The following is a 27,412-nucleotide window of genomic DNA, read 5'->3' as shown; positions in this document are numbered from 1 at the left end:
ATCACACAGCCACCACTGCCCTCGTCCCTGTTCCGCTTTTCTGCTTCATTGCTGCTTTCCCAAAGTAGTGCTGATAGGAAACAAAAGACAGCTGGACATGGCCGGGACCACCACTTGGGTCTGCTTCTCTGCTCCTTCCACTCTTTCTGCCCCTCTGAAAAGGAAGGCACCCAGAACAGGATTCATCCCCCAGTGCATGTCCCCTGCCATGGCACAAGACAACCTTCCCAAGAAGCTGCTAGAAAGTCCCTGAGCATCCTGGCTCTTCCATCATGGCCATGCACTCCGGAGAGCCCAAGAAGCACCTCTGCTCCAACATGTACATGCCCATGTAGGTATCCCTACACACACAGGTTGGCTTCTTTCCCTCCACACCACAGCCATGTCCCACGGTGACAGATGACCCATTCAGACTGAGGAGCAAGCTGCAGGTGCAGACCACAGTGGTCACCCCTCCACACAACATCTCTCCTGATGTCCCACCAGTGCTACAGCTGACAGAGCCACAAGAGACGTGAAGACACAAAAATACCTTTTTTTATTTTCATTTATCAAAATGGCCAGCACGTCCAGCTTTGATAACAATGAGACTTCTTTACCTTCAGGATCATTTCAGGATACCCTTGCTTCTGCACTCAAAAATCACAGTTAATTTGTTTTCAGGGTAAGGCTACTTGGGCAGAGGGGTGGGCAGACACCAGCTGGCCATGCCGAGCTTTTGGCAGGTACATTTTGCAACCATCCCCTGAGCAGCCTCTTGGCTGCCACCACTGAAAGGCTGGCCAAGCTCTCCTGCCAAATTCTCCTGCCAGAGAGGAATACTTCCTGAAAAGTTAACTCTCAGCTGCTCCATACAGCAACCTCTTCTTAGCACTACCAGCATGGGTGGGTGAGCAGGGAGCTCCTCAAGCAGTGAACAGGAGATGGGAATAATTGCAGTTATTGCCGTTGATCTTGATTATTAATTACTATTAATTGGTGCAGCAAGGCAGGAGGCACCCACCTTTTCCCTGCAGTTGCTCCTGGCCCTGGCAGGAGCTCCTTGGCCCCAGGGTGGTGGGTTACCCACCCACCCACTCTGCTGCCAAAGGACACGATGATGTGCTGAGGGCTGCTGGAATGGCAGCAGGGTCAGCAGGGAGCTGAGGGCTTTTCTGATAAACCCTCTGCACGTGGCTCTGTTGCTGCTGCTGCAGAGGCATTTGCGTGGGGTGCAGAACTAAAGGTGTAAGCAAACATTTGGGGTGCCACCAGGACAGCAGCCCACAGCTGCTGGCCAGATGCAAGTCCCTGTGGACACCGATCCTCCCTCAGTGACACATGCAGACACACGTTTCGGCCACAGGTGGGCGAGGGCAGCCCAGCTCTCCTCTCCTGTCCGCAGCTGCTGCTATCTGACATGGATGCAAAAGATAACTGTCCCACCCTGCAAGCCCGCTGTCACACAGAGAAAGGTGTAAAGGGCCCTGTTAAATTCCCAGGCTGGGACCAGAAGGGCATTGTGTGTAGCCAGGGCTTGCAAGAATATGCAGTTAGAAACAACCAGGTCTGGTGGCAGCCTGGGAATAGTCACTTGGAAGGCATTGGCAAAGGCTCACACATCCACAGCAACACAGAGATAGCACATATCCTTTGTGACACACTCTGGAGCAAGTTACCTCTTTCCTGAAGCAATATGCACAAAGGCACTGGGCTGGGGGAGCCAGGGGCTCCAGGAGATCACAGGCACCTGGGAAGGCTGCAGGGAAGGATGCATCCCTGCTCTGCAAGGACTTCTGTGCCTGCTCAGCTGTCTGCATGGGTGCTGCTTGACTCAGCTGGCAGGAGGCAAGGGGTAAAGGAAAGACACAAGGGTGAGGGGGAAGAAGGGAGACAGATAAGGAGTCACTTACCCTCACTCCCATGAACCTGTCCCTCAGAACGATCCATGAAAGCAAGAACACAAAAGCTTTGTTGCAGCAGAACAACACGGAGACATCCGTAGTGTTTATTTTCTTTATTGCATGTAAGTAAAGGTAGTTTGTGAGTGTCCAAAGAACACCAAAGGGTGCTGCCTTGGTAAAAAACACCTTCAAAGTCAAGCCATTGTCTCCAAAAAATCGGCAGCACTCCCTAAAACAAGGAGAGAAAGGCAGTGTTATTACATAAGCCAGTCACAGTCTGCAGCAAATAGATGGCTTTTTTTGCTCCTCTTCTCTTCCTCTGGGGAAAGAGAGGCACACACCTTAAAGAGGAGAAAAAAATCCAAGTTTCAGCTTCTGCTGCAACAGCCAGCACCTGCACAGGGTACAAACAGGGAGGGGCTGCAAACATGGGAGAGAGAGGGCTGCAAAGAGCAAGGGGAGAGGTGACAACAGGAGGTGAAATCTCACTCTTTCCCCAGTCCTTTCACATCTTGAAGCAGTGTGGGGTCATCCTCCTCCCTTCACCCCTGTGGGCACCAGGATGCTGAGGGCCCAGGGTTGGCAGCAAAGCCCCTAGCTCCCTGCTCCTGCTGAAGCCATGGGAAGCTGGTGCCCATCCGATCTGCTATGTGGAGCTTGCAAGAAGCCTTGCAGGAGTCCGGTTTGGGGTTTTTCCACTCAAGGGGTGGGACCTGGCTCAAATCTCCAGCACCATCAGGGCAGGAGCAGGAGGGGGTGGCAGGCAGCTGCCTGCTCCCACTGGGGTGAGAACATGGCATGGTAGCACCAGGGGACACGCTGGATCAGCTGCAGCAGCAGTGGGGAGTCAGGAGCTCGTGTGTGCAATCCAGGCTGGGGATGCTGTGAATCCCTGAGCAGGAGGCAGCCTGAGCAGGTTCAGCCTTGGCACAAAGAGCAGAAGCACCAGCAGTTTGTTTGTGTCCCGAATGTGGCAGTGGGCAACAGGACACAGGAGGTGATGAGGTGCAGCTTGGCCCTGCTGGCAGAGTTGGGATGGGGCTGCAGGGGTGGGGGGGGGAGACCTGCCTACAGCGTGTTCCTGCCTGGCAGCAGAGCTGGGAGCTGCCGATTGCATGGAAATTCAGTAACACAAAGAAGGAATGAATCAGCCTGCGGGGCTGGGACTGTGGCCAGCAGCCTGCAAGGTGTGTGGGGGGCAGCCAGCACAGTGCCCGGGCAGGCACTGCCATTGCTTACTTTCAAACCTGGAAACTCCCCAGGGCCCTGAAGTACTTTATTGGGGTGTTTTGACAAAACCTGAGCAGAATTAAATTTCCCACTGACAATGATGGACAAATAGGTTTTCACTGCTGTCATGAATTTCAAGCTGTTTGTTTCCTGAGACTGGGCATGTAAAGATCATTATTTGGACTCTGATGAAAGCATTGTTTTGATCCACTTTCCTAGAAGACAGGGCTGTACCAGATGAATACCCAAAAAAACCCGTATCCATTCTTTGAGGCTAATCAGATCTCCCCATCCACAAGTCTACATCAGCCCACAGCCCTTCTGCTGCAGCAGGTAGAAGACTGCAAGATAGAGGAAACACATTTTTTGTGTTGATTGGCTTTTGTTGCCTGCCAGTCCCTTGTATCAAATCATAGCTATGCAGAACTTGCCCGTCTCTGGATGTGATGAACCTGTACTTTGGCTGCTGTACACGGACACTTTCATTTGAGCTGCTGGTTCTGCACTGTGTCACTCCGTGTCCCTTGTCCTCTGCAAAATTGCGTCCTGGCAGCAGCCTATTCCCTGCCACACCTGTTAACTGCCTCTCCGTATCAGTAGAAGAGCTGCCCATCTACACCACAAACCCCAGCCCAACTTCTCACCTGCTGGAGCCGTGCTGGGCTGTTCAGGGATGCTCATGACCCTGACAGATGCTGCCTATGCTCAGGATCCATTCTTCCCTTCCACAAACACTATACCCACTTCAAGTCCGGCCTTCAGTGCTGCACAGCACTGACTGTACCAGCCACTTGCCACAGGCGACACCGGGAGTGCAAAAGGAAGCAGACACATTGCAAAAGCCAGTCCCAAACTTCATTAGAGGCTTAAACCTGCTTCCTAAGACACTGCGAGGGTTGACTGCCAGGGTGTCATAGGCAGCCAGCCTCATGCTCTGAAAACAAAATACACAGGCACAGTTTAAATTAAATGACGTGAAACAAGATTAGTATGAGAGGAACAGAAACACTGTACTCAAATGAAAGGACAAAAATGGAGTTTATGTTGGGATTCATCCTGGGGAAAACAAATTCCTCCTGCCAAGAATGTGCTCCCCACACACAGAATTAGCTATCACTATTTCATATGCAATAGAAACATGTGCTTTTACTGTCTTGTGGCCTGATTCTTGTTCAGTAAATACCACTGGATTCATATGATATCACAGCCCAGATCCCTGAAGCATCCACTGTAGTGCCATGACGCCCCAAAGGACAGCCTTGCCCTGACATGGATCATGACCCTGAGCTGCAGTGCCCACTTTGGGAGACTCCTCTCTCTGCCCTATACAACAAAGCTTCCTTTTAGCTGCTTTGGCTGGTTTCACCAAGCGTGAATTGCTTTTCGTAGGCTGGCTCCAGCTTTCAACGGAAACCTCCTTATGGCAGAGATTTCCTTACTCAGCCCAGTTGTAAGGAAGCTTCTCCCCGAGGACTCCTAGGGCTGTGGAGGGTGCTGCCAGCCATGCACCCACATCCACAGCAAGCCCTGTTGTTCCAAACAGGGGCACTCCTGCAGATGGGTTAGATGGCTGCCTTGGACTGGCGTCTTCAGTGAAGTACGAGGAGGAGCATCTGGGAGAGTGTGGCATAGTTTGTGCACCAGAATGGCTATGTGCCATACAATAAACCTCTCACAATTAATTGTCTCCCCAGGTTTGCTACTGCTTACTGGGAAAACTGACTTTTCCTTGGTGCCATAGCACAGCTTGTGAAGCCACACCAGGAAGCATTTGATGAAGAGAGTTGTCCGTGAGTAACAGTAGATAAATAGTTATGGGAAGTACGGCAGGACTTTGGTATAACCTACGCTGTAAGCTCAAAACAGTCAGGGATGACTCCAGAAAAAACAACCTTCAGCTTAAATATTTTGACAGAACATTTGAACACAGCTGTTCCTGCTGTCCACTAATTTCTGGGCCCAGCACAGACATGGGCACATCCCCTGTGTTAACCCCCACACTGTGTTAAAAGAGAAATTTTCATCTGAGATTGACAAAACCTATTCCTGGTCACATTACCAGAAATCCTGTGCCTGCTGCTCTCATCTGCCTCCTCAACCTGAAAGCTGCTTTGGTGCTCTCTTGACAATACAGTTTTGCTTGCTGGGATCACCCTGCTTTGCCCACAGAATAGTGGGACTTTGGGTGTGGACAACAGCCAGAGAGCTTAGAGGAAAAAGTTGATACAAAGCTCAGGTGTACCCTGGCCCTGTGAATCCCCAGGTCATGCTGAGCGTGGCCCCTCTTCGGCAGAGAAGCCGCCCTGAAGAGCCCTTCTGCTGAGATGATCTCCCCCTTAATCTCTGTAATCCTCTATGTGAGGAGTAAATTCCTACAAGTGCCAGGCTGTGTGCAGATAAGGTGGGAGCACACAGCAAGGAGCTGTGGCATTGTAGGGTGTAATGCTGTATTTTTGAGATAAATGATCTTCCTGCATCATTTTCCTCAATTCTGCCATCATGAGCTGGCGCTCCATTGTCATCACAGCATTTGGTTTAAAATGTAAATGCAAGGCATTAACAAAGGCAACAGCCAAAGTCTGTGTAAGACTGGAATGGAAATGTCAGAGGGAGGATACTGGAAGAGAAATGTACTGGCTCAATTGCTGCAGCAGCAATAGAAAAAAGTTTCCTTCCACCCAGAAGTGCCACGTCCACATTCAGCCAATTTGAAGGCTCAAGAGTGAAATAAGCCGTGGGATTACACTGCGGGGAGGAGGTCTCCATGCGAACAGAAAGCACTGCAGCCTGGTTACACGTGGCCCTTGGGAAGTGTTTCCAGTGAGATGTGGCACAGTGGATGTGCTTGCCAAGGGGTGTTGCTGAGGGCACTGCTGCAGCAAGCAGCCTTGCTGTGTGTTGGGGTAACGGGATGGCGCAGGTGAGAAAGAGGGGCAGAAACTCGGCCTGGTCACACTACTCTTCCTCAGGATGTCAACTGGTAGGGGTGACAGCTGGGAGCAGAAGTGGCTGTGTCGCTTTCAGGGCATCCTATTCATGGGAAGACAACAATGAAGGCAGATGGAAACTTGCTTGTAGTTTCTAAAATAAAGCAGTGGGCACCACATGGCACCACTGAACTCACCTTGCTGCTGCTGTGGCACAAGCTCTCCACCACAGCAACCCCCATGCAGGGCTCAGCGAGTCCTGACCAGCACCCAGGCAGGTGCTGTACATGCCAGCGGTCCTCTCTCCCAAATCGGGATTCTGGTCCCCTGCCACTTGTCACTTGGTGGTCTGTCAGCTTGGCCTGAAGGAGATGTGTAGTGTCACTTGGAAACAGCATGTAGCTGCTACAGTACTACAGGAATTGGGGTAAAAGATACTACAGAAAAGCCTAAGGCACAGCAATCTTCCTGTTGGTGTCTTAACTCTAAATTGTTTGCTGTTTTAGTTGTCACGTACTAGATCTTGTTCTTCCTCATACTCTTTTTAGTGTGTATGTTCATCAACCCAGCAAATCACAAATTACCTCTACCCCCTTAGGCAGGTCTCCAGCACAATACTAGCAAAATAACTCCATCACGGGAACCAAGCATCCCCAGTGAAGTAGATCAGAAGTCATCAGTGCCAAAATTCTATGCTAAGTAAGAGTTAATTATATTGAAAGTAGGTGTTGCAGTCAAATAAAACTAGCAAATAAAATATGACAGCAAAGCTCCACTTTTTCCCCACTGAGTTCACAATTACGTATTTAACACTATTCACCTTCCACTGCCTGTTGCTAGGTAGTCTTGATGTTTCCCCACTTCTCCGAACCTCGAGAAAATGAATTTATAAAATTTTGCCAACACTAGAAGGAATGCTTTTTTCCCTATTTTGAGAAAAAGAAAATCCCACCTATGAAGAGGAAAGGCAGACAAGAACCAGAAAAAGTACACACAGTGTGCTGCCCCAGGCCAGGGGTTTGGTCTCCTGATACTCCTGCAGAACAAACCAGTGCCAGAAAGGTTTGTAAGTCATTGAAACTGCCATTACATCTTTGGGAAATTTGCAGCAAAGTAGAAAATTTCTGGGAGTAATACACATCCTAAGGGAATACTTTTCACAAGCCAGTTATTTCTCCTTTCCAGACTGTTAACTTTCACTAGAATTTTTTCATTGTCTCAATGTTCATACTGGAGCCTTTTTCTTGAAACCAGGTTTGGATCTGCTGTTGCTCTTAGAGGGTAATATTTCTTCTTTGTAGACTGTGCTTCTTACTTTGACCTTGCAAGGTCTGTACCTGCAAATTGAATTTGGCTAAATTGCTTCTGATTTTCAGCAGAGTGAGCATCACCTCCCTGGAGCACAGCAAAGCCACCACTGTGCCAGTGAATCCGTCTTCTTGATTAGAGATTGGCAGGCAAAACATGTTTTGCTAATCCCTGCACCAATTAGGCCTGCATGGATAAATAATCTGCAGATGTGCAACAGTCTTACATTTTCTGTTCAATGTACAAAAAAAAAGACATGGACTGAAATGTCATGCCATGTCTTCTGGGAGCACTCGCAAGCCAGTTGTAGTAAGCAAAAGCAAAGCAGACAGGCAAGATGCCCTGACAGTAACAGGAGAGAAGGAAACTAGACTCAAGTTTATTTTCTCCCAGGGAAAAAAACCCACGAGGACGTTTTTTGTAATTCATCCTGTTAGGACCACAGCATCTCTCACACATTAAGTGGAGGTAAGTATGACTGCTGTACAGATTAAAAAATGAAAGTTAACTCAATATATTCTTCAAGAACTGTCTCCAGAAAAATAGATGTGTTTTGCAGAAAAAAGGATCATGCCTCCAGCTCTGCTTCCCTCCCCTTTGAGCCAGCACTGACCCAAAGGGTAGCCGTGACAAAATCAGCTTCTGAGGTGGGTGGATTTCAAAGCAGTGGGAGAAAAGGGTGAGCTCATGAAACCCATTTTACAGATGTGCAAGCTGGGGCACAGAGAGACAAAGTCACTGGATGATTTAAAGTGGCAGGATGAGGGCTGCCTGTTGATTGCACCTTCAGAGAGATGGGGATTTGCTTTTCCTGCATGTTTATTTTATAGCCAGCTCCTGTTACTTATCAAGACAGTCCCTGTGTGCCTTTTTCCTGAGTCACCACAGGTTCACATGCCAGCAGAACAGTTGCACAGAGGCTCCTGTGGTGTGTCCCAGATCATAAAATGCCTTGAATAAACCTGCTAGCCTCAGCACTTTGCAGAGAGATGCCCAGGACTCCTGCCATGGCTTTTATTGCCTCGCTGGTCTGAGGCTTCTACAACAAAACCTGTATACCCCTGCCTGCAGCTCTCCCCAGGAAAGTTGCTTTCCAGTGCTGGGAGGGCACAAGCTTCTCCTCAGCTTCCATGGGGCAGAAGTCTGAGACCTGTCCTGGGTGTGCTGGTGGGCCTTGCCTGCCTTGCTGCCTGCAGTACCTACTGTGGAACGCCGTAGCCCACGGCCAAGGACCTGTTGCTCTTCAGAGATGTCTGTACTTATCCAGTCCAGTCTGTCTGTGCTGGGGATCTGTCTGTGCTGCAGATCCTCGCCCTTTGGTCTCTCATTATACCCTTCCTAACGGGAATGGCAGCCCTTCAGCCCTGGAAGTAACATCAGCCCCAATGACAGCACTGGTTTCTGGAGACGGACGCAAAGGGTGGCTTCTCTAAAATACTCTAATGGCTTGTTAATGCCTATCATCTCATGCATATTTTTCTGTAAGCATGTTATTAAATGCAAGAAATTACCATAGAAGCCAATCAAGCATCCAGCTGCCACTTTTAAATATCTGTGCCTGCGACTGACCATTACTTGTTTCTACAATTAGTTTGGGGCTGGTGTTCTGCCTCTAAACTTCTATCTGTTCTGGGAGTTTCCAGCTCATATGCAGAAAATATATTCTGATAGGCAATGGAATGAGAAAATTGTCTTCTCTTAAATTAAACAAAAGTAAATGAAATAAAAAATCTCCAGACTGACCTTCTCTGAACTAGAGAGGCAGAAGCAATTGGTTTTGCTTGGCACTGTGCACGTGCCAAGCTAGACGTTTGCACAATAAATGCTCCCAGGAAATGCTTAGCTATGGATTTACATAATACACCAGAATGGCTCCAAAAGAAGCAAATAATACAAATCTTACAAACCACCTGAATACACATTTTCAAGACAAGTCTTAGCACAGACTCAGAAGCCTTAATGAGAGACTGTTTAAACTAACATTTAAATAAAAAAAGTTTAAAAGAACAAGACCGAACCACATTTTGGAAAATGCAGCAAGTATTCCTGGCAAGAAGAAGCTTTTAATGTGACAAGATGCCCTCAGCAATCAGGCAGCTGAAATGATAATGAATTATCCAACGTTTTCTGCCTTTACACCCCAGAGGTACCCAGAGCCTGCAGTACTTTATGCTCTTCTAGACAACTGGCATTATACAAATAAAATGCAAGACTGTTGCTATGTGCAAGCTCCAAACACCCACAGACCAGGCAGGCATCACACTTGAACACAGAAATGAGCTTTTTAGTTACACTCAAAGATTGCTTTGTAGAGCACCTTGTTTCTGAGCCCATGAGAAATGAAACCCTTGACTTGACCTGGTGTAGCACTCAGCATTAGCCTCAAATTTTTGTTAGAGCCCACCAGAGCAGTGGCCAGGAGGTACTCAGACTGGACATTCCCCTCCACAGCTGCAGTGCCTGAAGCTGAGAGGGGCATGAGGGAAATGAAAGCTTCAAAGGTTCCTGGGGGTTACTGGCATGCCCACAGTGCAAGCAGAGGGAGAGCTCCTGCTGGTGTTTGGGACAGGGCTGGAGGATGAGCTGGAGGGAACTGACCCATTTACTCAGTGGGGTGTGATGAAGAGTATGTCTGGACCCACTGCCATGCTCAAATGGAGTACAGGGAAAGGACTGTCAGCTCCAACAGCACCACATACAGCCAGGCACAGGCAGCCACGGCAGGGTGTGAGGAGCAGTTAATGATCTGTATTGAAGCTAATGACAGTCCTTGGGGAGCTACGGAGCAAGCTGAGAAAATGAGCAGCAGCAAGTCATCAGACAGTATTTACTCAAGAGTTCAAAAAAGCCCAAGAATGAAATAGGGAATTCATAACAGGGCTCTGTAATTCCCTTAAACCAAAGAATTCTTGCCCAAAGCAAACATTGCATTGATTCTTTAAATCCAATTTGTGCAGTGACTGTGGCTGGCTATTTGAAGATGACCATTGCTAGTTAAAGACTGCTCTGCATTACCTCTTCCTCCTCCTGGGTTCATCAAAGAGTGACAAAGACAGGGAATGCCCAGTTCAAGGAGCATGCTGGCACTGGTGAGCAGGTGTCCTTAAGGCCTTAGCCCAGCAGGAATGCTCCTGCTTGTACCATGCACCTAATGACTGCTGCCATCCTCAAAAACAGGATGCTGACTGCTTGCAGCAACTTAGTGCTAATGAATTCAGACCTTCCTGAGGATCTCCCGCTGCACCAGTCATGTGGAAGTGGCCTGGGGTTGCTGGGTCTCCAGAGGGACCTTTCCCCTGAAGGCTCTTGCTCCTCACTTTTATCCTGTGCAGCTGCAATTAGAAAAACTCTTTGGGCTCTGCCTGCCTGAAGGGAAGGCCTCTCACCTTTGCAGGTGCAGCTTCTCCCAGACAGGGAGCAGTGCAGCACCACGACCCCTCAGCATCACCAGCCTCCCCAGCCACCTGGGCCCAGCTGTGGGGGACACACTCCAGTTCTTGGGAAGGGCATCCCAGCTATCAGAAGAGCTGCTTCAGGGCCCCTTTTCTTGCCCACGGCAGGTGGGTGTTGCACTAAGGAGCAGGGGTTGTGTTTTGGGTGGCTTGGGAGATGCACTGGCACCAAAGTTACAACTAAACTGTGTCCTACATGGCGCAGTATGAATGAGTTTGCTAATGTTGGCCTTTAGTTAATCAAACTGTTTTTTGGAAGAAAACCTGAACCACAAACCCACATTATTTTTAATCCACTGTAACCCAAGTGGATTAGGCAATTCCCTGCAGGTCCCAGCAGTTTGGAGAGGCACTTTAAGCAACGCTTCAGTACTTCATTTACTGAAAAGATGAAAAGCATGAAAAGCCTTCCAGGGAAAGCACTTGGAAAGGGCACCAGGAGGCTGAATTTCAGGTCCATAGTGACGGTCTATCACAAATTTTCAGTATGAGCTTGGATGAGTCCCCAGCCAGCCTGTCCCCCTGTGGCAGTGGGGTATGAGGGTACAGGCTCGCTGTTATTTCCCAGGGCTGTGTTGAGGTAAATGCAGTCAAGCATTTGTGCAGCATTCGGCGTGTGGTGAGGGACAGCATACACAAACTGAGGCAGAGAAAACCTAAACATTAGACTCTCAAGGCTTTGACTGCCGGAGTCAACATCACCACTGCTCTCCGTCATCATCCAAAATTTCCATTGACGTCAGTGGATGTTCTGGGTGTGAAAGGCCTGCAGACTCTGAAACTGTGCAGCAATTGCTTGTGGATATCTTAAGTTTGGCCTGATGTGATTTATATCCAGCTTGTCCTCTTCAGCTGTGACCTGAACCACTTAGTACTTTTTGGAATAGTCAGAATGAAACTTTTAGGAGAAACTGGCCAGCTGGCCTCCTGTAAATTAGATTTTTGTAGTGGTTGGCATAGGCAGACCAAAAAAGTATGCAAGAATAAAATGCTTTTCTAGTAGTTGCTGTCTTGGCTTCTGTGCTGTGCTGATACAGAAACAGGGTGCCAATAGGAGGGGGAGCAGTGCTGCTGTGTCTTGGGAGAAGGAACAAGAGGCAAAAGAAGGAGGAGAGAAATATCTCTGTAATAAAACTGGCTATGCAAACACCTTGAGACAGCTGTTACTGAAACGCATATATATACCCTCACATACATATTTAATTTGCACCTTTATGCCTGTGGATTGTCAGAGACACTTTGTGTGGAGATACGGCTCCAGCTGGGCAAAGCCCTGTTAGCCCTTGCTGCTGGCACTGCCAGCCTTGGGCCAAGGGCATAAACTAATCAACTTCATAGCCTAAGTACTGATTGTTCAGCACCATGATGGGATACTGGGGATTGCTGGCAACAGGAAGGCATGTGAGTCAGGAGATACCAAAAGGAACACCATTAACTTGGCAGCTAGTCTATGAAAAGAAAGAAAGTCATACAAAAAAAGAAAGCTGAGAGTTTGCTGACATAACAGAGTAGCTGACATTTACAATGCACAAATTGCCCCTAGATGCATTAAATAAACGGGATATAGAAGGAAATAATCTTTTCTAAATACTTGTATTTGTGGTCATTTTTAGAGTACGTCCTCTCAAGAACAGGTGAATCTTTTCTGTTTGAAGTTTGTTTGACTTTTTAGTTGCACTGCTGATGTCCATTTAACACAAAAACAGAGCACTCTCTGCCCTGTACTCCCTTACTTTCTGTTCTTCAGCAAAGTCATCCCAATCCTACACACAGCAGCACAGCAAGGAGGGGACCATGGAACTGGAGTGAGGAGGTCTCAAGACTGTGATGGCATCTATACCCTCATCCCAGAGCCTGATTGAACAGCACCCTCCAGAGCACAGCAATCTTTGAAAAGCAGCCTGTGAAAGATTGAGAAATTCAGCAGTCACATGAGGTGAACGAGTACAGCTGATGAGTTTGGTGCCAAAAGGAGGGGGTGTTAGAAAATATGATGTCCATCGCTTCTGAGATTGAGATTTCTAAGCAGCTTTACTTGTTTTGACCTTTCTCCCAATAGGCTAATCCTTCAGAAAACACTGATGTTGCTAGTTGCATTAAATTTGTGTAATGCCTTAGTATAAATGGTAAAAACAGGGCAATATATAACAGAAATTGAATGGCTTTCATTTCTGCTACTGGGACATTAAGGTCTCTCAAGTGGCATACAGTAACTGAGAATGGCTTGAAATCAATTACCTGCTGTGCAAGAGAAACATGAAATTTTACGCTCCCCATATAAGCACTTTGTTGTTTGAACAGTAAACATGCAAATTAAAAAATACTGACACCTACTGAATTTTTAAAGGACCAGACAGTGCAGAAATGGAGCCATAGTACCTGAAATGCCAAGAGAATGTACTCATGAAGGATTAGGCAGATATAACTCCAGTGAAGAGCTGTCAGAACTTGTGTGGTTTGGATTTTTGAGGGCAGCATCTCCTCTACAATGTTGTTCTACAAATGTTGGTTGAGAAGTTGCACATGTTTATTTTCATTCAATTTGCAGGGAAACAAAATACCCATTCACTGAATCAGAAGCTTCTGAAGAAGGGTACAGGTTAACAAAAAAACTTACAAAAATACTGAAATAAGTTTTAAAATTTTTTGGTTTGAACAATTTAAGTGAAATTATTCTTCTTAATTCCCAGTAAATATCAACTAAATCTGTAGTGGAAAATAATGGAGGCAGCAGAAAATAATTTAAAAAATAGTCCAGATTGTACTGTACTTGGAAAGTGGTTTTATTTTCATTTCCCACCTGTGTATGCTCTTGGATTTTGCCTGTCATCCATTTGGAACAAGATTTCTTTTAAAATTTCAAAATGCATCCTAGAAAGCAAAGTCTATTAATGACCCTTTATACTATCCCTTAACAACTCTTCTATGTGACTGCATGAGAGGCACTGCTGACCCAAGCTACTCAGCCAAGAAAGCACATTCTTGAAGAGAGGGAGGGGAATTTTTCCCTCCATAGCCTTACAAGATAGTTTATAGTTACCTTCATAAATAAGACCTGCAGGAGGAAATATTAAAAGGAAATAATAAAGCTGATCATGCACATGCCATTTCAGGAGCCTTGTCTCTGAGGAATTTTCTCCTCCCTACTTTTCAGAGTAATTAAGAAATCTGTAAAATTACATGCACATATGCATATGAGGATCCTATATAAAAGCATACTTTTCTCTGAAGACTCTTCTCAAGACACAAGTGTACAGAGCACTTCATTTTCTTTCTGAGCACGAGAGGCAGGTCTACAGTATAAATACAAGGCACAGTTGTCTTTCAGTCTTCTTGCACTCTGAGGGATCGACATCTTGATAGTTCTTTCAAGCTCTTTTTATGCTTATGGGTTGATGGGCCACTCATTGTTACATGGTTCAGAACCTGAATATCAGTTTCGTGATCCATAAATATGAAGGCTGTGATCTTTTCCCCTTTATACATTCCAAAGAAGTGAGCAGGATACTGAGTTTTGTGATAGATCCTCCCTCCAGAGAGGAAGTTGAGTTACCACAGAGCAATTCTAGGAACAAGATTTGTGTCTGCTTTTGCAGCTCAGAAAATTTCCAGCTCCTTCCATCAGCTCCTTGCAACTCCCCAGACATCCCAGGTGAAAAGCCCTTGATGTTTCAGAATTGTGGAAGTAGGTAACCCTTCCCTCTCCTCCTCTGCTCAAGCCAGCACTCTCCAATTCCAAAGAAACTACAACCGGTTCTCTCCTTGAGAGATATGTCATTTTCATGGGAGAAAGGGCTACCTGTGGGTGGAAAAGGTATCTCCAGAGGTCTGCCATTAGCAGCTGCATGCCCATCTGCATCTCCTCCAGCATGTGGCCACTAACACAGGAGAACTACGAAGCACTCCACAGACAGCTATGGATGCAGAGGTCCTCCAGCAGTGTCAGGAATGGCAAACTCCATCAGAGCCTTGCCTGATAATGCTGGTGTGAACTTGGGGTCCAGAAACAGGAGAAATAGCAAGCAAATACCACAGATTCAAAGAGCTGCAATGTCCCTGTTACACATGTTGTTGCACTGGTCGGATCAGGTCTTTAAAACAGGTGTCAGCTGCCATGGCTATTAAGTCTTATGCTCATTTGAATTCTGGAATGGTGTAGCTTTATTTACCTCCCTGGTTCCTACTGGAAGTGTGGGGTGGCACATATGTGGGTCAGCCTTGTTGCCTTCACTGTTGGCTATTAGAGCAGCCACATTTGGCACTGACTTTTCTTCCAGCTGCTGTCAATGTCCCACTCTGGACTTTCCAGCCAACATCCTCCTTAGACAGAACATAGGAACATAAATACCTAATGGGGTTATGTCTTGGGGTGACTTTTTCTCAAACCAGGACAGGTTATTAGCCTGTCATTCTACAAGTAAGCAAAAGGATTATGGCACTGAGGTGATTATGCTGCTTAGAGGTTATAAGAAATGAGATCTATTTGAAGTCCCTGGAAAGACCAGAAATGAGAATGTGGTGCAGGCTACTTAAGGTGGTTTCAGATTTGCCACATTTAAAAAACAGACTTGAAGTTGAGACAGTGGATGTAACTAAAAATTGCTGGAAGCCATAAGAGTCCCTCTGAACAGGATGCTAACCATTATTATTTATGTGTTTGGATGGAATACACAGCTGTTCTTCAGAGGCAGGCGGAACTTTGTTTTGAATCTGAAGCCTTCCATGGATAGGATGCTTCAGAGTGCTCATCTGTGTGTTTTAAAATGTTATATTATTTATATGAAATATTTTATATTTTTAAGGTTTTCCTCCTACATGATAAGAGGTGATGAAGCACCAAAAGTCTTTGGCCAGAATCTGGTGCCACAGCAGTAGGAAAATACAAAGCAGTTGCATCTTGTCCTTGCTGTGCATGTGTGGGGGAATGCCAGTGTGGTTTGGATAAGGCTGTTACAGCACACCCTGCTCTCCTTCCTAGTGACATTTTTATGTACTTGTTCTTTTTAATTTATATTTTTATTGCCTACTAAATGGTTTCTTTTGGCTCTGCTTTGTGTGAACCTCAGTGGAAAGAAAACAGTTCTGTGCAGAGAAGCACTTTGCAAACTGTCCTGAGGAGGAGCGAGCTGGTGCCTCGATAGCATATAATGCACCATCCTGATCTTGGCTGTGAATCTGCAAACTAGGATTTCAACCCAGTCATTGCTGAATGCACCAATTACTTTGTGAAAGGCTGAAAGACAGAAAGAAGCCCTTATTTGTAATGGTAATAACATAGGAACTTTTCACCACAAGATGCAGGACTCCTGAGTTAATGAATTGGAAAACCCATATGCTGGTCCAAATGCTGTACTTGTCTTTTTGGGAACAAAATTTTTGAAAGACTAATGCAGCATAAACCATCCCTTCCTTCTCTACCCATTCTGTGTCAGTGATGCAGTCACTAGGAGATGCCTGTGAAGAGATGGGCCTGGACCACACAGGAATTGCCAGCCTGGGTCCACCCAGGCCCTGTCCTATCTCTGGCAGCTGCTGATGGTGGAGGCACCAGGGACATGGCCCTTGTGAAGAAACCCATTCCCTGGGACAAGCTGCCACTTTCTTGTCTTTCTCCTCCTGCTCTCCTGCTTAATCCACCTTGGATGCATTAGCCATGTACCTTCACTCAACGTGTAACACAAGTGTAGCCCCCAGCAGTTCAGGAGCAGTGAAAATTAATTAAAATTTCATTAATTAAAGCACTCTGAAGCCCTTAGGTGTAAGCGCGGAGCTGAAGTACTTCTCTGTTGCCTTTATGAATCATTATCATAAGCTCCTGATTATCTGCACAGCTCAACTTGGACTTTGCCACCCTCAAGGAATGCTCTGCATGTGCTTGGTCTGACAAATTTGGGATTTCTTCCTGTGACAAGAAACCATCCATACTGCATGTTGTGATGGTGCAGAGTGATTGGGATTCACTGACTACCTCTCTGGAGAGAAAACAGTATCATTACCTTCTGGGAATTAGCACAGCAGATAGAGGAAGAATACAGATTATTCAGGGGAAAGGTACACTGTCTAGCGAGAACTCCTGGAAGACTTGCAAGGAGAGCCCTTGCTTTCAAGTGGCAAAGATTGACTGCTGACAATAAACTCGAGATGACTCAGAAACATGGTATCTGGATTTGTCTCAGAAATGTGACTGTGACATTTGAAAGTGTCAAATGAAAATGACAACTTTTAACATGGATTTCCCTTAGTCAGAATAGATCATGCATTTCATGCTGGAAATGTTCTGGCTGTTATCTGCTTCTGTGCTATTACATTTTGATGTGCCTCTGGTAATGGCTTTAATAAAATGTCTGGAATAGAGCCTGTTAAACAGTTTTCTTAGATTTAGATCCTCAGATACCATGGGATTGACTGTAGCACAGATGAACATCCTTTTATGATAGAAGATTTCTAAAATAAAATGTAAGAATATTAGGGAAGACCCTCCTGTACTACAACCTGATTTAAAGTCACGAAAGTAATTTCTGTTCTTTGACTATTTATGACTAGAGGAGTAAAGCTCCTTCTAATCTACATCAGTGAAGCATGCAGCGTATCCACTCTTACAGCACTCACTTTCAGCTAAAATGAAATAGCTTTATGACACACAGCTGCAGTTTATGGCATCTCCCTGGCTTTCATGGGTAGAGGGAGTAACAGGGAATGTGGGACCGTGATTTTCTGAGTGAGACTGTAAGGGCTGTGCAATGATCCTCCCTCCTGCTTGGTGGTTCTGAAAGCCGAGCAACAGCGAGGAGAGCCAAGTATTTGCCAGATACGAAATTACCGGGCTCATTTGTCTTCCACCTTCTACTCCTGTGACATGCTTATTCCTTCCTTCATTTTGGAAAATGACCTTGTGATCCTTGCTTCCAGCATCACACTATTTCCAGAGCAGCTGCACAGAGAGCAGTGAAAAATCTGCTCCCTGCTATTACAGAGTAAAAGCATTATGAGGGGAGGAAGCACAGGGTGTCCTTACAGCAGGAGCCAGCTCCTGCTGAAACCTTGCAGCTTGCCACCTAGGAGAGAAGTGGACCTTATCTAGCCATGATTGATGCCTGCCCTGTGGGTGTGCCTGCTCTGTCTTCATTTTAATAACACATTTTTAAGGCCCATGACAGACTATAATTGTAAAATGGCTTTTCTGGCCCTCTCCCAGATCTGTGGCTCCAGAGGCCATCAGAACATGCTACATAATTTGGATCAGATACCCTTTGGTTGCAGTTATGGCTAGTGCAATTGCAGCCACGTACCCACATACAGAGGATTGCCCGGGAAATGAAAATGGTTGGGTTTATAGCAGAAAGCATGCAAGGAGGAGGCACAGTGCTGTTCTGAGTGGTTAAAAGCAGAGGAGACAAGCACAGTTAGCTGGCCTGTTTCAGTGTGCCTGTGAATCCTTACACATGCATAGCAGGGGGTGTTGAAAAATTTAACAGAATTGCTGCTGGGGATTTATCACAGCCTACATACTCTGTAAGCACTTACCTCAGTTTAAGTTCAGACATAGATTAATTTAACCAAATAACTTTATCTGGAAAAGCATGTTTACATCTTTCTAAGACTCTCAGATTGCTTTCAGCCTTGTATTTCATAAACTGCTTTTGGTTAAGTCAGCCCAGCCAGGCTGAGCTCAGTGCTGCAAGCTTTCTGGGGGAGCTTTGCAGTGAGACTTGTCATTTGACTGCCTCTCACATAGGGTTTCCTCTTTCACTGTAATTAGTAAGATCTGGACACCTTATGTCATATTGTGACATGAACTGGGGGAGATAGAGGCATTATGTTGGCAGAAAGCAAATCTCAGGCAGAAGAGGAACCAGGCCTTTTGAAAGTCCTGTTACTTGCATCTACAAGGATGTTTGTAATTATTTGCCTTCCGGTTCACCTGCCAGGTTCTGCTACTGCATCACATGTTGTGTTACTTAGGTTCATGGTGAGGTCCACGAAGAGGTGAGAAAAGCATCTCCCTGATGTCCTCATCCTTATGTCTGGCCTTAGAGTCAAAGAATCATAGAATCTCTAAGGTCAAAAAAGGCCTCTAAGATTACCAAGTCCAACCATCATCTTAGCACCATCACCATGTTCACAACTAAACCATGTCCTCAAGTGCCACAGCCACACATGTTTTGAATATTTCCAGGGATGGTGACTCCACTACTTCTATGGGCAGCCTGTTCCAATGTTTGACAACCCTTTTCATGAAGAAATTTTTCCTAATACCTGATCTAAACCTCCTCTGGCACAACTTGAGGCCATTTCATTTCCTTCTGTCACTTGTTACCTGGGAGAAGAGATTGACATCACCTCACTACAACCTTTCAGGTAATCGTAGAGAGCGATAAGGTCTCCCCTGAACCTCCTTTTCTCCAAATTAAACAACCCCAGCTCCCTCAGCTGCTCCTTATAAGACTTGTGCTCCAGGCTCTTCCTGGGCTTCGTTGCCCTTCTCTGGACATGGCCTTCCCTTGGCAAGTACCGTGGGACCAAAGCCCCTCCACAGGATGCCGAACAGCAGCTGAAGAAGTCAGCACTCACCAGTTAAATGCAAAATGGCAGGTTTTAGCAGATATGTGCCTCAACCTTGATGGCAGACTCTGTGGCACAGATGCTGTGTTTGTTTCCCTGTTGAAAAAGCACCAAGCTGGTCCAGATCAGGATTTGCTGGATGCTAATTTCATACAACTATTAAGCAACAGTGATACTTGCATGGCTGTGTGAGCTAAGAAAAGGAGACACGGGCTTAGATAATGGAGATTTAATATAGCATGTCGCTAGGAGAGGAAGGGAATTAGAAGTCAATAAATAGAGAACAAAAATACATGAATGAACTGTTCAGCAACGAGAATGTGTATGGGCTTAAGTCATAGAACCCTGAGCCCTGAGCCTGGGAGAACAAGTAAGACATCAAAGATTAAGGCTGTCTCCTTATTGCTCATGGCAGCTGAAGAACATGTAAGATGATGGATGCGTTAATTAGCTCACTGCATCTCAGGAGCTGAAATAGTTGGTAGGTGGGCTGAGCCATAAACTAAAATAATCCCAGCATGTGAGAGAGGATGAGCAGGCAGCTTCAAGATTATATGGGAGATGGAAGCAAACAATGTCAACTGTCCAACAAGAAAACATAGAATAGTATCTTCAAAATACATAGTAAAAGACTAATCTATCTAATAATACTTGCTCTTTGATATGAATTTTATTTTATTGCTATGCTTGTTGAGCAAAAATGTATTTAGCATTTTCTCTTCATTATCAATAGCATATGTAACAAGGATGAATATACCAAGTTTAGGGTATGTGGTCAATGCATTCTTAGAAGGGAGTTTTCACTAATTATAATTTGTGAAATAACAAATAAACTATTATTTTAGTAACTCCCCATATCCATTTTTACTCATGTGCAGTGCCAGAATGGGGTAATTGTGTTTTATATTGAAACTTGGAGCGTCCCCAGAGATCTTTGACAATTAAGGTTTACATGTGTTAGGAAATGGCTCACAATCACATTTAATGTATGCATAAATCATAAATCATCCTAAAAAGTAAACCAACAGACAGAAATGATTCGGTGTTGGTGAGATTTATCAAATTTCTCATCAAGATAATACAGAAAGAATTTGACAAATAATCCACAGACAGCACAAATGAGCAAACTGCAAGAAATGACTGGATTACTCCACACCGAAATCCTAGGAGGACCATAGCAAATTAAAAACATCAATTCATATTCAGGTACTAATGCACTGACTTTGCCAGTGGGCTGAAGATTGTCACTACCTACAGACTTCAAAAGGAATTATGGGTGATCAATTTGGATCTTAAAATAGATGTAGGAAGGTTACCTATGTCTCTCACACAGAGCATCAGCCATGGTGGGATTCCAGTCCAGGAGAGAGTCAAAAAACTCTTCTGAAGGGGAGTTTTCCCTTTTGGAAGATTTGTAGGCAGGTGAGTGCTGGGGGTGCCTTGTCCTCTTCCTGGGGGCTTCAGCTCTGTCTGTAGGCAAGAAGGAAGGGACTTTGGGAGCAGCACCAGGCAGTGCTTTGCAGACAGATGCTTGAGAATAAGCAGCCTTCTTCCTGCTGTGGAAAGGCAGGTGTCAGCTCCCTCAGCAAACAAACTCGGGCCTGATCCTGGAGACCGTGCTTTTCTATCCAGACCCCCAGGGTAAGATGCTTGTTGCACAAGGGAATTTTTTCACCCCAGTCAAGAGCATGACCCCACACTGATCCTAGAGCAAGAAAGCACAAAATCTGTGGCTTCACTTTCCTTTCAACAGTTTGCAGTTTACAGGAGAGCTCCTGATCTGCAGGATGTTTTATGAAGTCTGTCAAAAGTAAAACAGCCTGTTACCTCCCTGGGACGGTTCTTGCAGGGTAAAGGGGCTCAGCATGTAGCTGACATCAAATGGTGCCTGTATACACACATAGACATGCACACATGTATGTACAACACCACAAGGAGACATTTCCAACAGCTTTTACTACTGGTTCACCACTCCTTCCAACAGAATCATTACAGTCCCACCACAGCCTTCAGTAAGAATAGAGAATCCAGCAGCAGAACCTCAAAAATGCTACCCAAAATATCCTGACACCTCACTAAATCTCAGCAACAGAGTCATTCAGAGTCATAGTGCCCTGTGATACCCTTATCTGTCATTCCCTTCCCCCTCTCCCCCTCAAGGTACCTAACACAAAATCTGGCTAATTTTACTGTAAATGTGCAGGAGGGAATCTGCTAAATTTGGCTCTATCAATACTGCACCTACACAACTAGAATAAAGAGCTTCAGTGTTTGAACTCAGCCCTTTCTCAAAACTTAATGTGCTGTGATGAAACTGAAAGGGAGGTTACTCAATAAGCTGAAGCCCTTGAGAGACAGAAAAATGTACTGAACAGTAGTTACTAATTTTAGTGGAGTGTCTGACTTTCTTTACAGACTGTTTCCCAGGAAGAGTGACAAAAGCAGCAATGTGGTTCCAGCTATCTGTTCAGAGGCAATGCTGTTTTGCTACCCTACTTTCTTCTGGATCCCTAGCGGTGAGGGTGCTGCTGCTCTGGCCGGCCCCTGCTGCCGCAGGGAAGGGATCTAAAACACCTCACTAAGGCAGGTGGGCAAAGCACTCTGAGATGTGCAGGGTTTTAAGTGGCTGGGGACACCAGCTTAGCTATCTCCTAGGGTTGCTGGCTACTTTCCCAGTGCTGGAGAGCTGGTCAGCTTTGCCATGGCCATGTTGGGACTACCCAGGAGGTACAGCCTGCTGAAATCTCCCTACACCACCAAGGATGTATGAGCTGAAGAGCTGTGTAGCTAGCTGGCCAAGGGGGAGGGCAGGTGGCTATTTTGTTGAAGGGATCCCAAAGCCGGAATGACAGTTCCTGTTCATGCAGAAAGACCAGTGGCATGCAGTGGCAGAAAGCAGGTGAACCTGGCATTTAGCTGGAGACACTTTCCATCTTGTTGTAAATCACCTGCTCTTGTTCACTGTGTGGTGGTGGGCTGGAATGAACAGCTCTCTGTTCAGGCATGAGATGTGTTGTGAAGACTGTAACACAGCTACTGGGAATCACTCAGGCACACTGAGGACTATGGGAACATCAGCGTGATTTGTACCAAGTCTAACGGAAAAATCAATTAATTCATTCTCCAAGAAGCGTAAGATAACAAAGCTGCACTAACAAATCTTGCCTGGTCAGTGCTATTTACATCTTTAATTGCCAGAAAAGGGGAGAGCATCAGAACACGGAGGTGGCTATAAACCAAGTCCCTGTGGAGGAGGGATTGACCAGGTAAGCATGCACTTAAACCAGGACATGTCTTTCAGCTGTCTGCATTTTGTAGAGCATGGAGGGACTGTGTTCAAAGGCTTGGGTGACTTGAGTGTGTGCTAAGGAGCTTATCTGCTGGAGTATGTTAGATCAGCCATGATAAGCCGAATTAAGATGGCTTGCATCTCACCTGCTGCTGCCAGTGCCACAGAATCTTTGGCCTGTCTGTGCTTGTGGGGATGGATCTGCTTAGGCCTTACCTCTCGCAGAGAAGAGAGGCTCCTGAGGAGGGGGAAATGTCTGCTGGAAGCCACACACAGATGTTCATGGCTGTTTGCAGGATGGGGGATGTGTCTTAGCCTTTTTGTGGCTCTGACCCTTTGACAAGCTTTGCTCCTCAGGAAGGAGTGCCATTCGGCATTACTGAAAATCAGCACTGGCACTCCTATTAGTAATTAGTCAAATTAATTATTAAAGATACAGAAAATAACACCAGCAAGGAATTAGGAGGGTTTGCTGATTACTCTCTATTTGGTTCATAAATGTTGCTGGGGAGCTGGAAGCCAGTTTCAGGTAACTTACACTAGTCAGGATTCTCATCTTCACCCACCCCAGAGCTGTGCCAACATGAGATATTTTTGGTTTGAAAAGAGTGTAAATGAACTGAGAGTTTGGCTCACGGGTGAGGATTGGATAACATAATGACAGAAGGGCTTTATAAACATTTATTATTCAAAATCTCTTCTGCAAATGTGAACACGCCTAGGCAATTATCTTGCTTTAGCCGCAGATGGGCAATTTTGATGCAATTATTATGCACCTTCAGTACTACAAAGATTTCAGTGCCATTTCTTTTGAAAATGTCTGAATTAAACAGAATGACAAAACTAATGAACTATTGCATCTTTTTCCTGTCAGCTGCACAACGTCTAGTAGATGCCATCAGCATGCTTCATGTGGAGGAACTGCGTGGTCATGGCTGTTAGCCCAAAGGCATGCAAACGCTGAGCTTTTTTGCTGAAGACAAACCCCATCTGTAGCCTTCAGTAGCTGAGTTACTTGAGGAAGGATAATTTGTTGTTGCACACTCAGATCATGACATGAGATGGATACCAGGACTTTATTTGCCATCTCTCTCTCAAATATCCCTAATGAGATGTTTCTACATGTCCCCAAAACCTGTGGTTATTTACTGTTCTGAGCTAGACAAAAGCTTTTTGAGACTCCAGATACCAGCAGCATAATAGTAGAAAGTGTCTGAAGCCACACTGACTAAGAGAACAGTTTGTTTTTAGCACAATTGCTATGGAGGAAACACACTTGTCTCCAGTTTCTCGAAACCACTTGTCTCTGGTTTCTTGCAGCAAACACATCCGGGAAGCCAGCTGTTTTTTGTTTTGTTTTGTTTTGTTTTAATCTTTAAAACAAAGCAAAGCTCAAGAAATATAAAGCAGCAGACAAGTTAGTTTGCAACTTGCCAACCAAAAGTGAAGTCCACAATTAACTGTACATATAACTGGCATGATTTTCAAGAGGAATTTCCTCATTATGACTCCTGTTCACCTGAAAATAACACCAATTCACTGCTCACTTTCGAAAAGACCGCAAGAAGATATCTTTAGCAGTTTGGCAAATTTTATTTGTACATTCATTCTTGTCAAGAAACAAATCAGTTAACACATGAAATAACTCTTGGTGGTATGATTATGTCTTCCCTCGGTGGTTCCGAGTGACTTATCTGGACCTCTGTAACTTGGATGGCTGCTGAGCCAAACCAAGCCCTGGTATATCCCATGCTAACAGCCTGCAGCCAGCCACAGGACTCTATACATGAGCAATACTACAAGAAGCACACTGTCCACTGAAATCACACAGGATTTATTGACCCAGCTTAGCTCATAGAGGAGCTATAAGTACTGTCACTCATGCAAATGTTACGTTTCAACAGAGCTCAGGCACCCTGCTTCCACAACACAACACATCTGGCCTACCATCTCTGATTCCCAAGCATGCAGTAACCACTCTTTGAGGCTCTTCTTGTTTTTCAGGCTCCTGACAGCTCACCAGCACACTGAGAGAAACCAGCTTCCTTGTTTCAAATACCTCCCTTATTCTGCTTAATGTCACTTAGCTCTTTCCTCACCTTCCTCAATCCATGGTTTAGCTGATCTTTATCATACTCCCATACAGTTATCTGTCTTACATGATCAAGACTACAACTGTACTAAAAATCCATGTGGAACTTGGTAATGCAGAAAATTTTGGCATAGGAACTACTGGAACTACAGAAGAGCATGGGTTTATAAATTGTCTGAAAAATCTATGAAATCAATAGAGCTCTTTGTTAAGTGCTGTAAGACTTTCAGAGGGTTGGCCTTAATTGTTAAAAATTTCATGAGCAAGGGCAGGTCTGCATGCATGTTAACAGAAAGCAGCTGACCATACAGTGTCTGTATGTCACTGTATCCTCTTCTGGCACACTATTTTTCAACACTAAATTTTTATATTTCAGTTCTCCAGAATCAAAAGTCACTTTTGAAAAGTAATGTGGAGGAGCAGGGTGAATTTCAGTCTGGTCAAAGCCTGAGTTCCCCTCTGCAAGATGAAATAAATCTAAATAGTTATTAACTTGATATTTTTAATATACACTCAGCCAGACCCTTTCTGATAGAAATTAGGAAGAAAGTAGTTGCTGTGAGGGTGGTAAGGCACTAGAACAGGTTGCCCAGAGAAGCTGTGATGCCTCATCCCGGGAAGTGTTCAAGGTCAGGTTGGATGGGGCTTTGAGCAATCTGGTCTAGTGGGAGGTGTCCCTGCCCATGGCGGGGGAGTTGGAACTGGATGATCTTTAAGATCCCTGCCATTCTATGATGAAATCAGCATTCTGTTATGGGGCTCAGTGGAGTTATTCTAGACAGGGTCAAGTACTGCCTGTACTCATCACATTTAATATAGAGAACTTCATGAAATACTGAAAACGCTAGGTGAAAATTTGTTTGATTATTAAAAAGAAGTTAAACTCTCATTTTAGTGGCTTAATACCATTTCTTTTTAAATTTCAAGGTTATTAAAAAATAAATCAAATGGTCAGGATTTAAGTCAACATATCTTTGCCTGACAACAGAAAAATATTTAAGGTGGCTCTGGCAAAAAGGGGCAAACAGAAGCAGAACAAGTACCATTCATGGCAATATGTTCTGGTATGTGTAATTTTGGGATATCCTAGAGACAGCGCAATAAAAGATGCAATAAAGCACACCTAAATTTAATAACAGTTACGCCTCATTCAGTGTCTGCAGAGCACTAATCATTAACAAAATTAAAAGGCAGATATGATGTGGCTCTGCACTGAGCAGGCTGGAGTAGAGCTGCCTCCCCAGGTCCCCAGCAGCTAGAATTTTGCCATGATTCTATGACCTGATGTTCAGGGTATCGCTGTGAGATGGTCTAACGAGACCACCACTTGTTAGATGGAAAAAATATCAGACAGCATTACAGAGCTGTAGTTTCTTTTTTCTTCCAGTCAGTCTTAAGAGGTACTGAAAGTAGGGGTGAAATTCTTGCAATTTTCTAGTGTCCTATTGAACAGGAGAGTTTTTCATATCAGAAAAATTATCTTTCTGTACTTGGAAATCTGTATGTATTCCAGCCAAATGTATAATAAGCCAGACTAGTGAATAAAGTTGCAGTTCCAGTGCAGAAAAAGCAAGATACAATTTTCAGTTGACCTGGCTGGCGTCTATAATAGACACTGTGAACAGAATTTAGTTAAAAAAACGCAGTATTCTAATGAAGCAAAACATTCTTTTAGATGCAATGCAAGGGCAAATACCATATGATGTAGAGGAAAAAGACACAGAGTCCTCCTCTGGCAAATGGACCTGGATTCATACCATCCAAGGTGCCTCATCTTAGCAATGTACTACATGAAGGTTAATACTCTGTCACTGAGGGGGCACTCATAGATGCTTGAAGGGACCTGAGATCCCTGAGGCTTAATGGTTGTGGATGCTGAAAGAGATGAGGGATGCCATCCTTCACATAAGGCTTCCAGAGGCCCACTCCCCCTGTGGGAATCTGAATGTTTCACTCAGGCAGTGGAAGGTTTTTGAAGATATGAAGGGTATATTGCAGCAGACTCTAACTGCTTGTGAAATGAGCAGCTTCAGTAGAAGAGTAAACACCTCCCCAGCTCCAGAGAGAAGGGACACAATTTATAAATTAACAAACCACAACACCAGCTCTAGGTGGGGAAGAGCTCATTGGGAGGTATGAGGAACAGGGAACAGATGAAGCAGCCACAGGAGACTTAGTGCAGGCTTGCTTAGCCAAGAGACCCAAATGATATGGCAATGCCCATTAAGCTGTAAAGTAAATGATGCTCTTTCTTTTAAACTCACTGACTTGTAGCCCTGACCCCAGGGACTGGCAAACGAACCAACAGGAGGCTTGTTTCTTTTCTACAGCCAGGCTGAAGAGAAGTGATCTTCACTAATTGCCACCCAAAGAAGGTGAACAAGGTAACAAAACCAGATGTTGTTTGCCTTCGCCATCTTTGGATTGGATTCTCTGGCAAAAAAAGCTACTATTTGGAAAGGTGTTTTAGCATTGGAAAACACAAAATGGTTGTACATGAGTGTGTGAATACACATATGAACCTGTCTGCCCATCAGCTCATACCTTATTTCCCTCCAAAACCCCTTATGGATGTTCAGAGACAACATTATGTAGCTGATCAACAGAGTTTTTCAGTTTATGATGCCCTATTCATATACCACTGTTGCTGCAACCTTCACCTTTGGCTA

At 45.2% G+C, this 27,412-nt stretch overlaps 1 protein-coding gene across 2 annotated transcripts in view; it reads right to left on the bottom strand.

Moving 5' to 3' along the window:
• The window catches only part of SLC35F3 (solute carrier family 35 member F3), a 168,369-nt gene that overhangs the window by 10,965 nt on the left and 129,992 nt on the right, over positions 1 to 27,412 (bottom strand). For both annotated transcript variants that reach the window (XM_042025262.1, XM_042025263.1), the window contains one exon: positions 1,893 to 2,112. In XM_042025262.1, coding sequence (XP_041881196.1) covers positions 1,893 to 2,112 — 220 coding nt within the window. The remainder of the gene's footprint in view (positions 1 to 1,892; positions 2,113 to 27,412) is intronic.

The sequence above is a fragment of the Corvus kubaryi genome, unplaced genomic scaffold (assembly GCF_017639235.1).
Source record: "Corvus kubaryi isolate FWS band 111438036 unplaced genomic scaffold, C.kubaryi_AGA036_p1.0 37266, whole genome shotgun sequence".
NCBI lineage: Eukaryota > Metazoa > Chordata > Aves > Passeriformes > Corvidae > Corvus > Corvus kubaryi.
The sequence above is the reverse complement of the archived record's forward strand: the minus strand, read 5'-3'. Positions and strand labels throughout refer to the sequence as shown.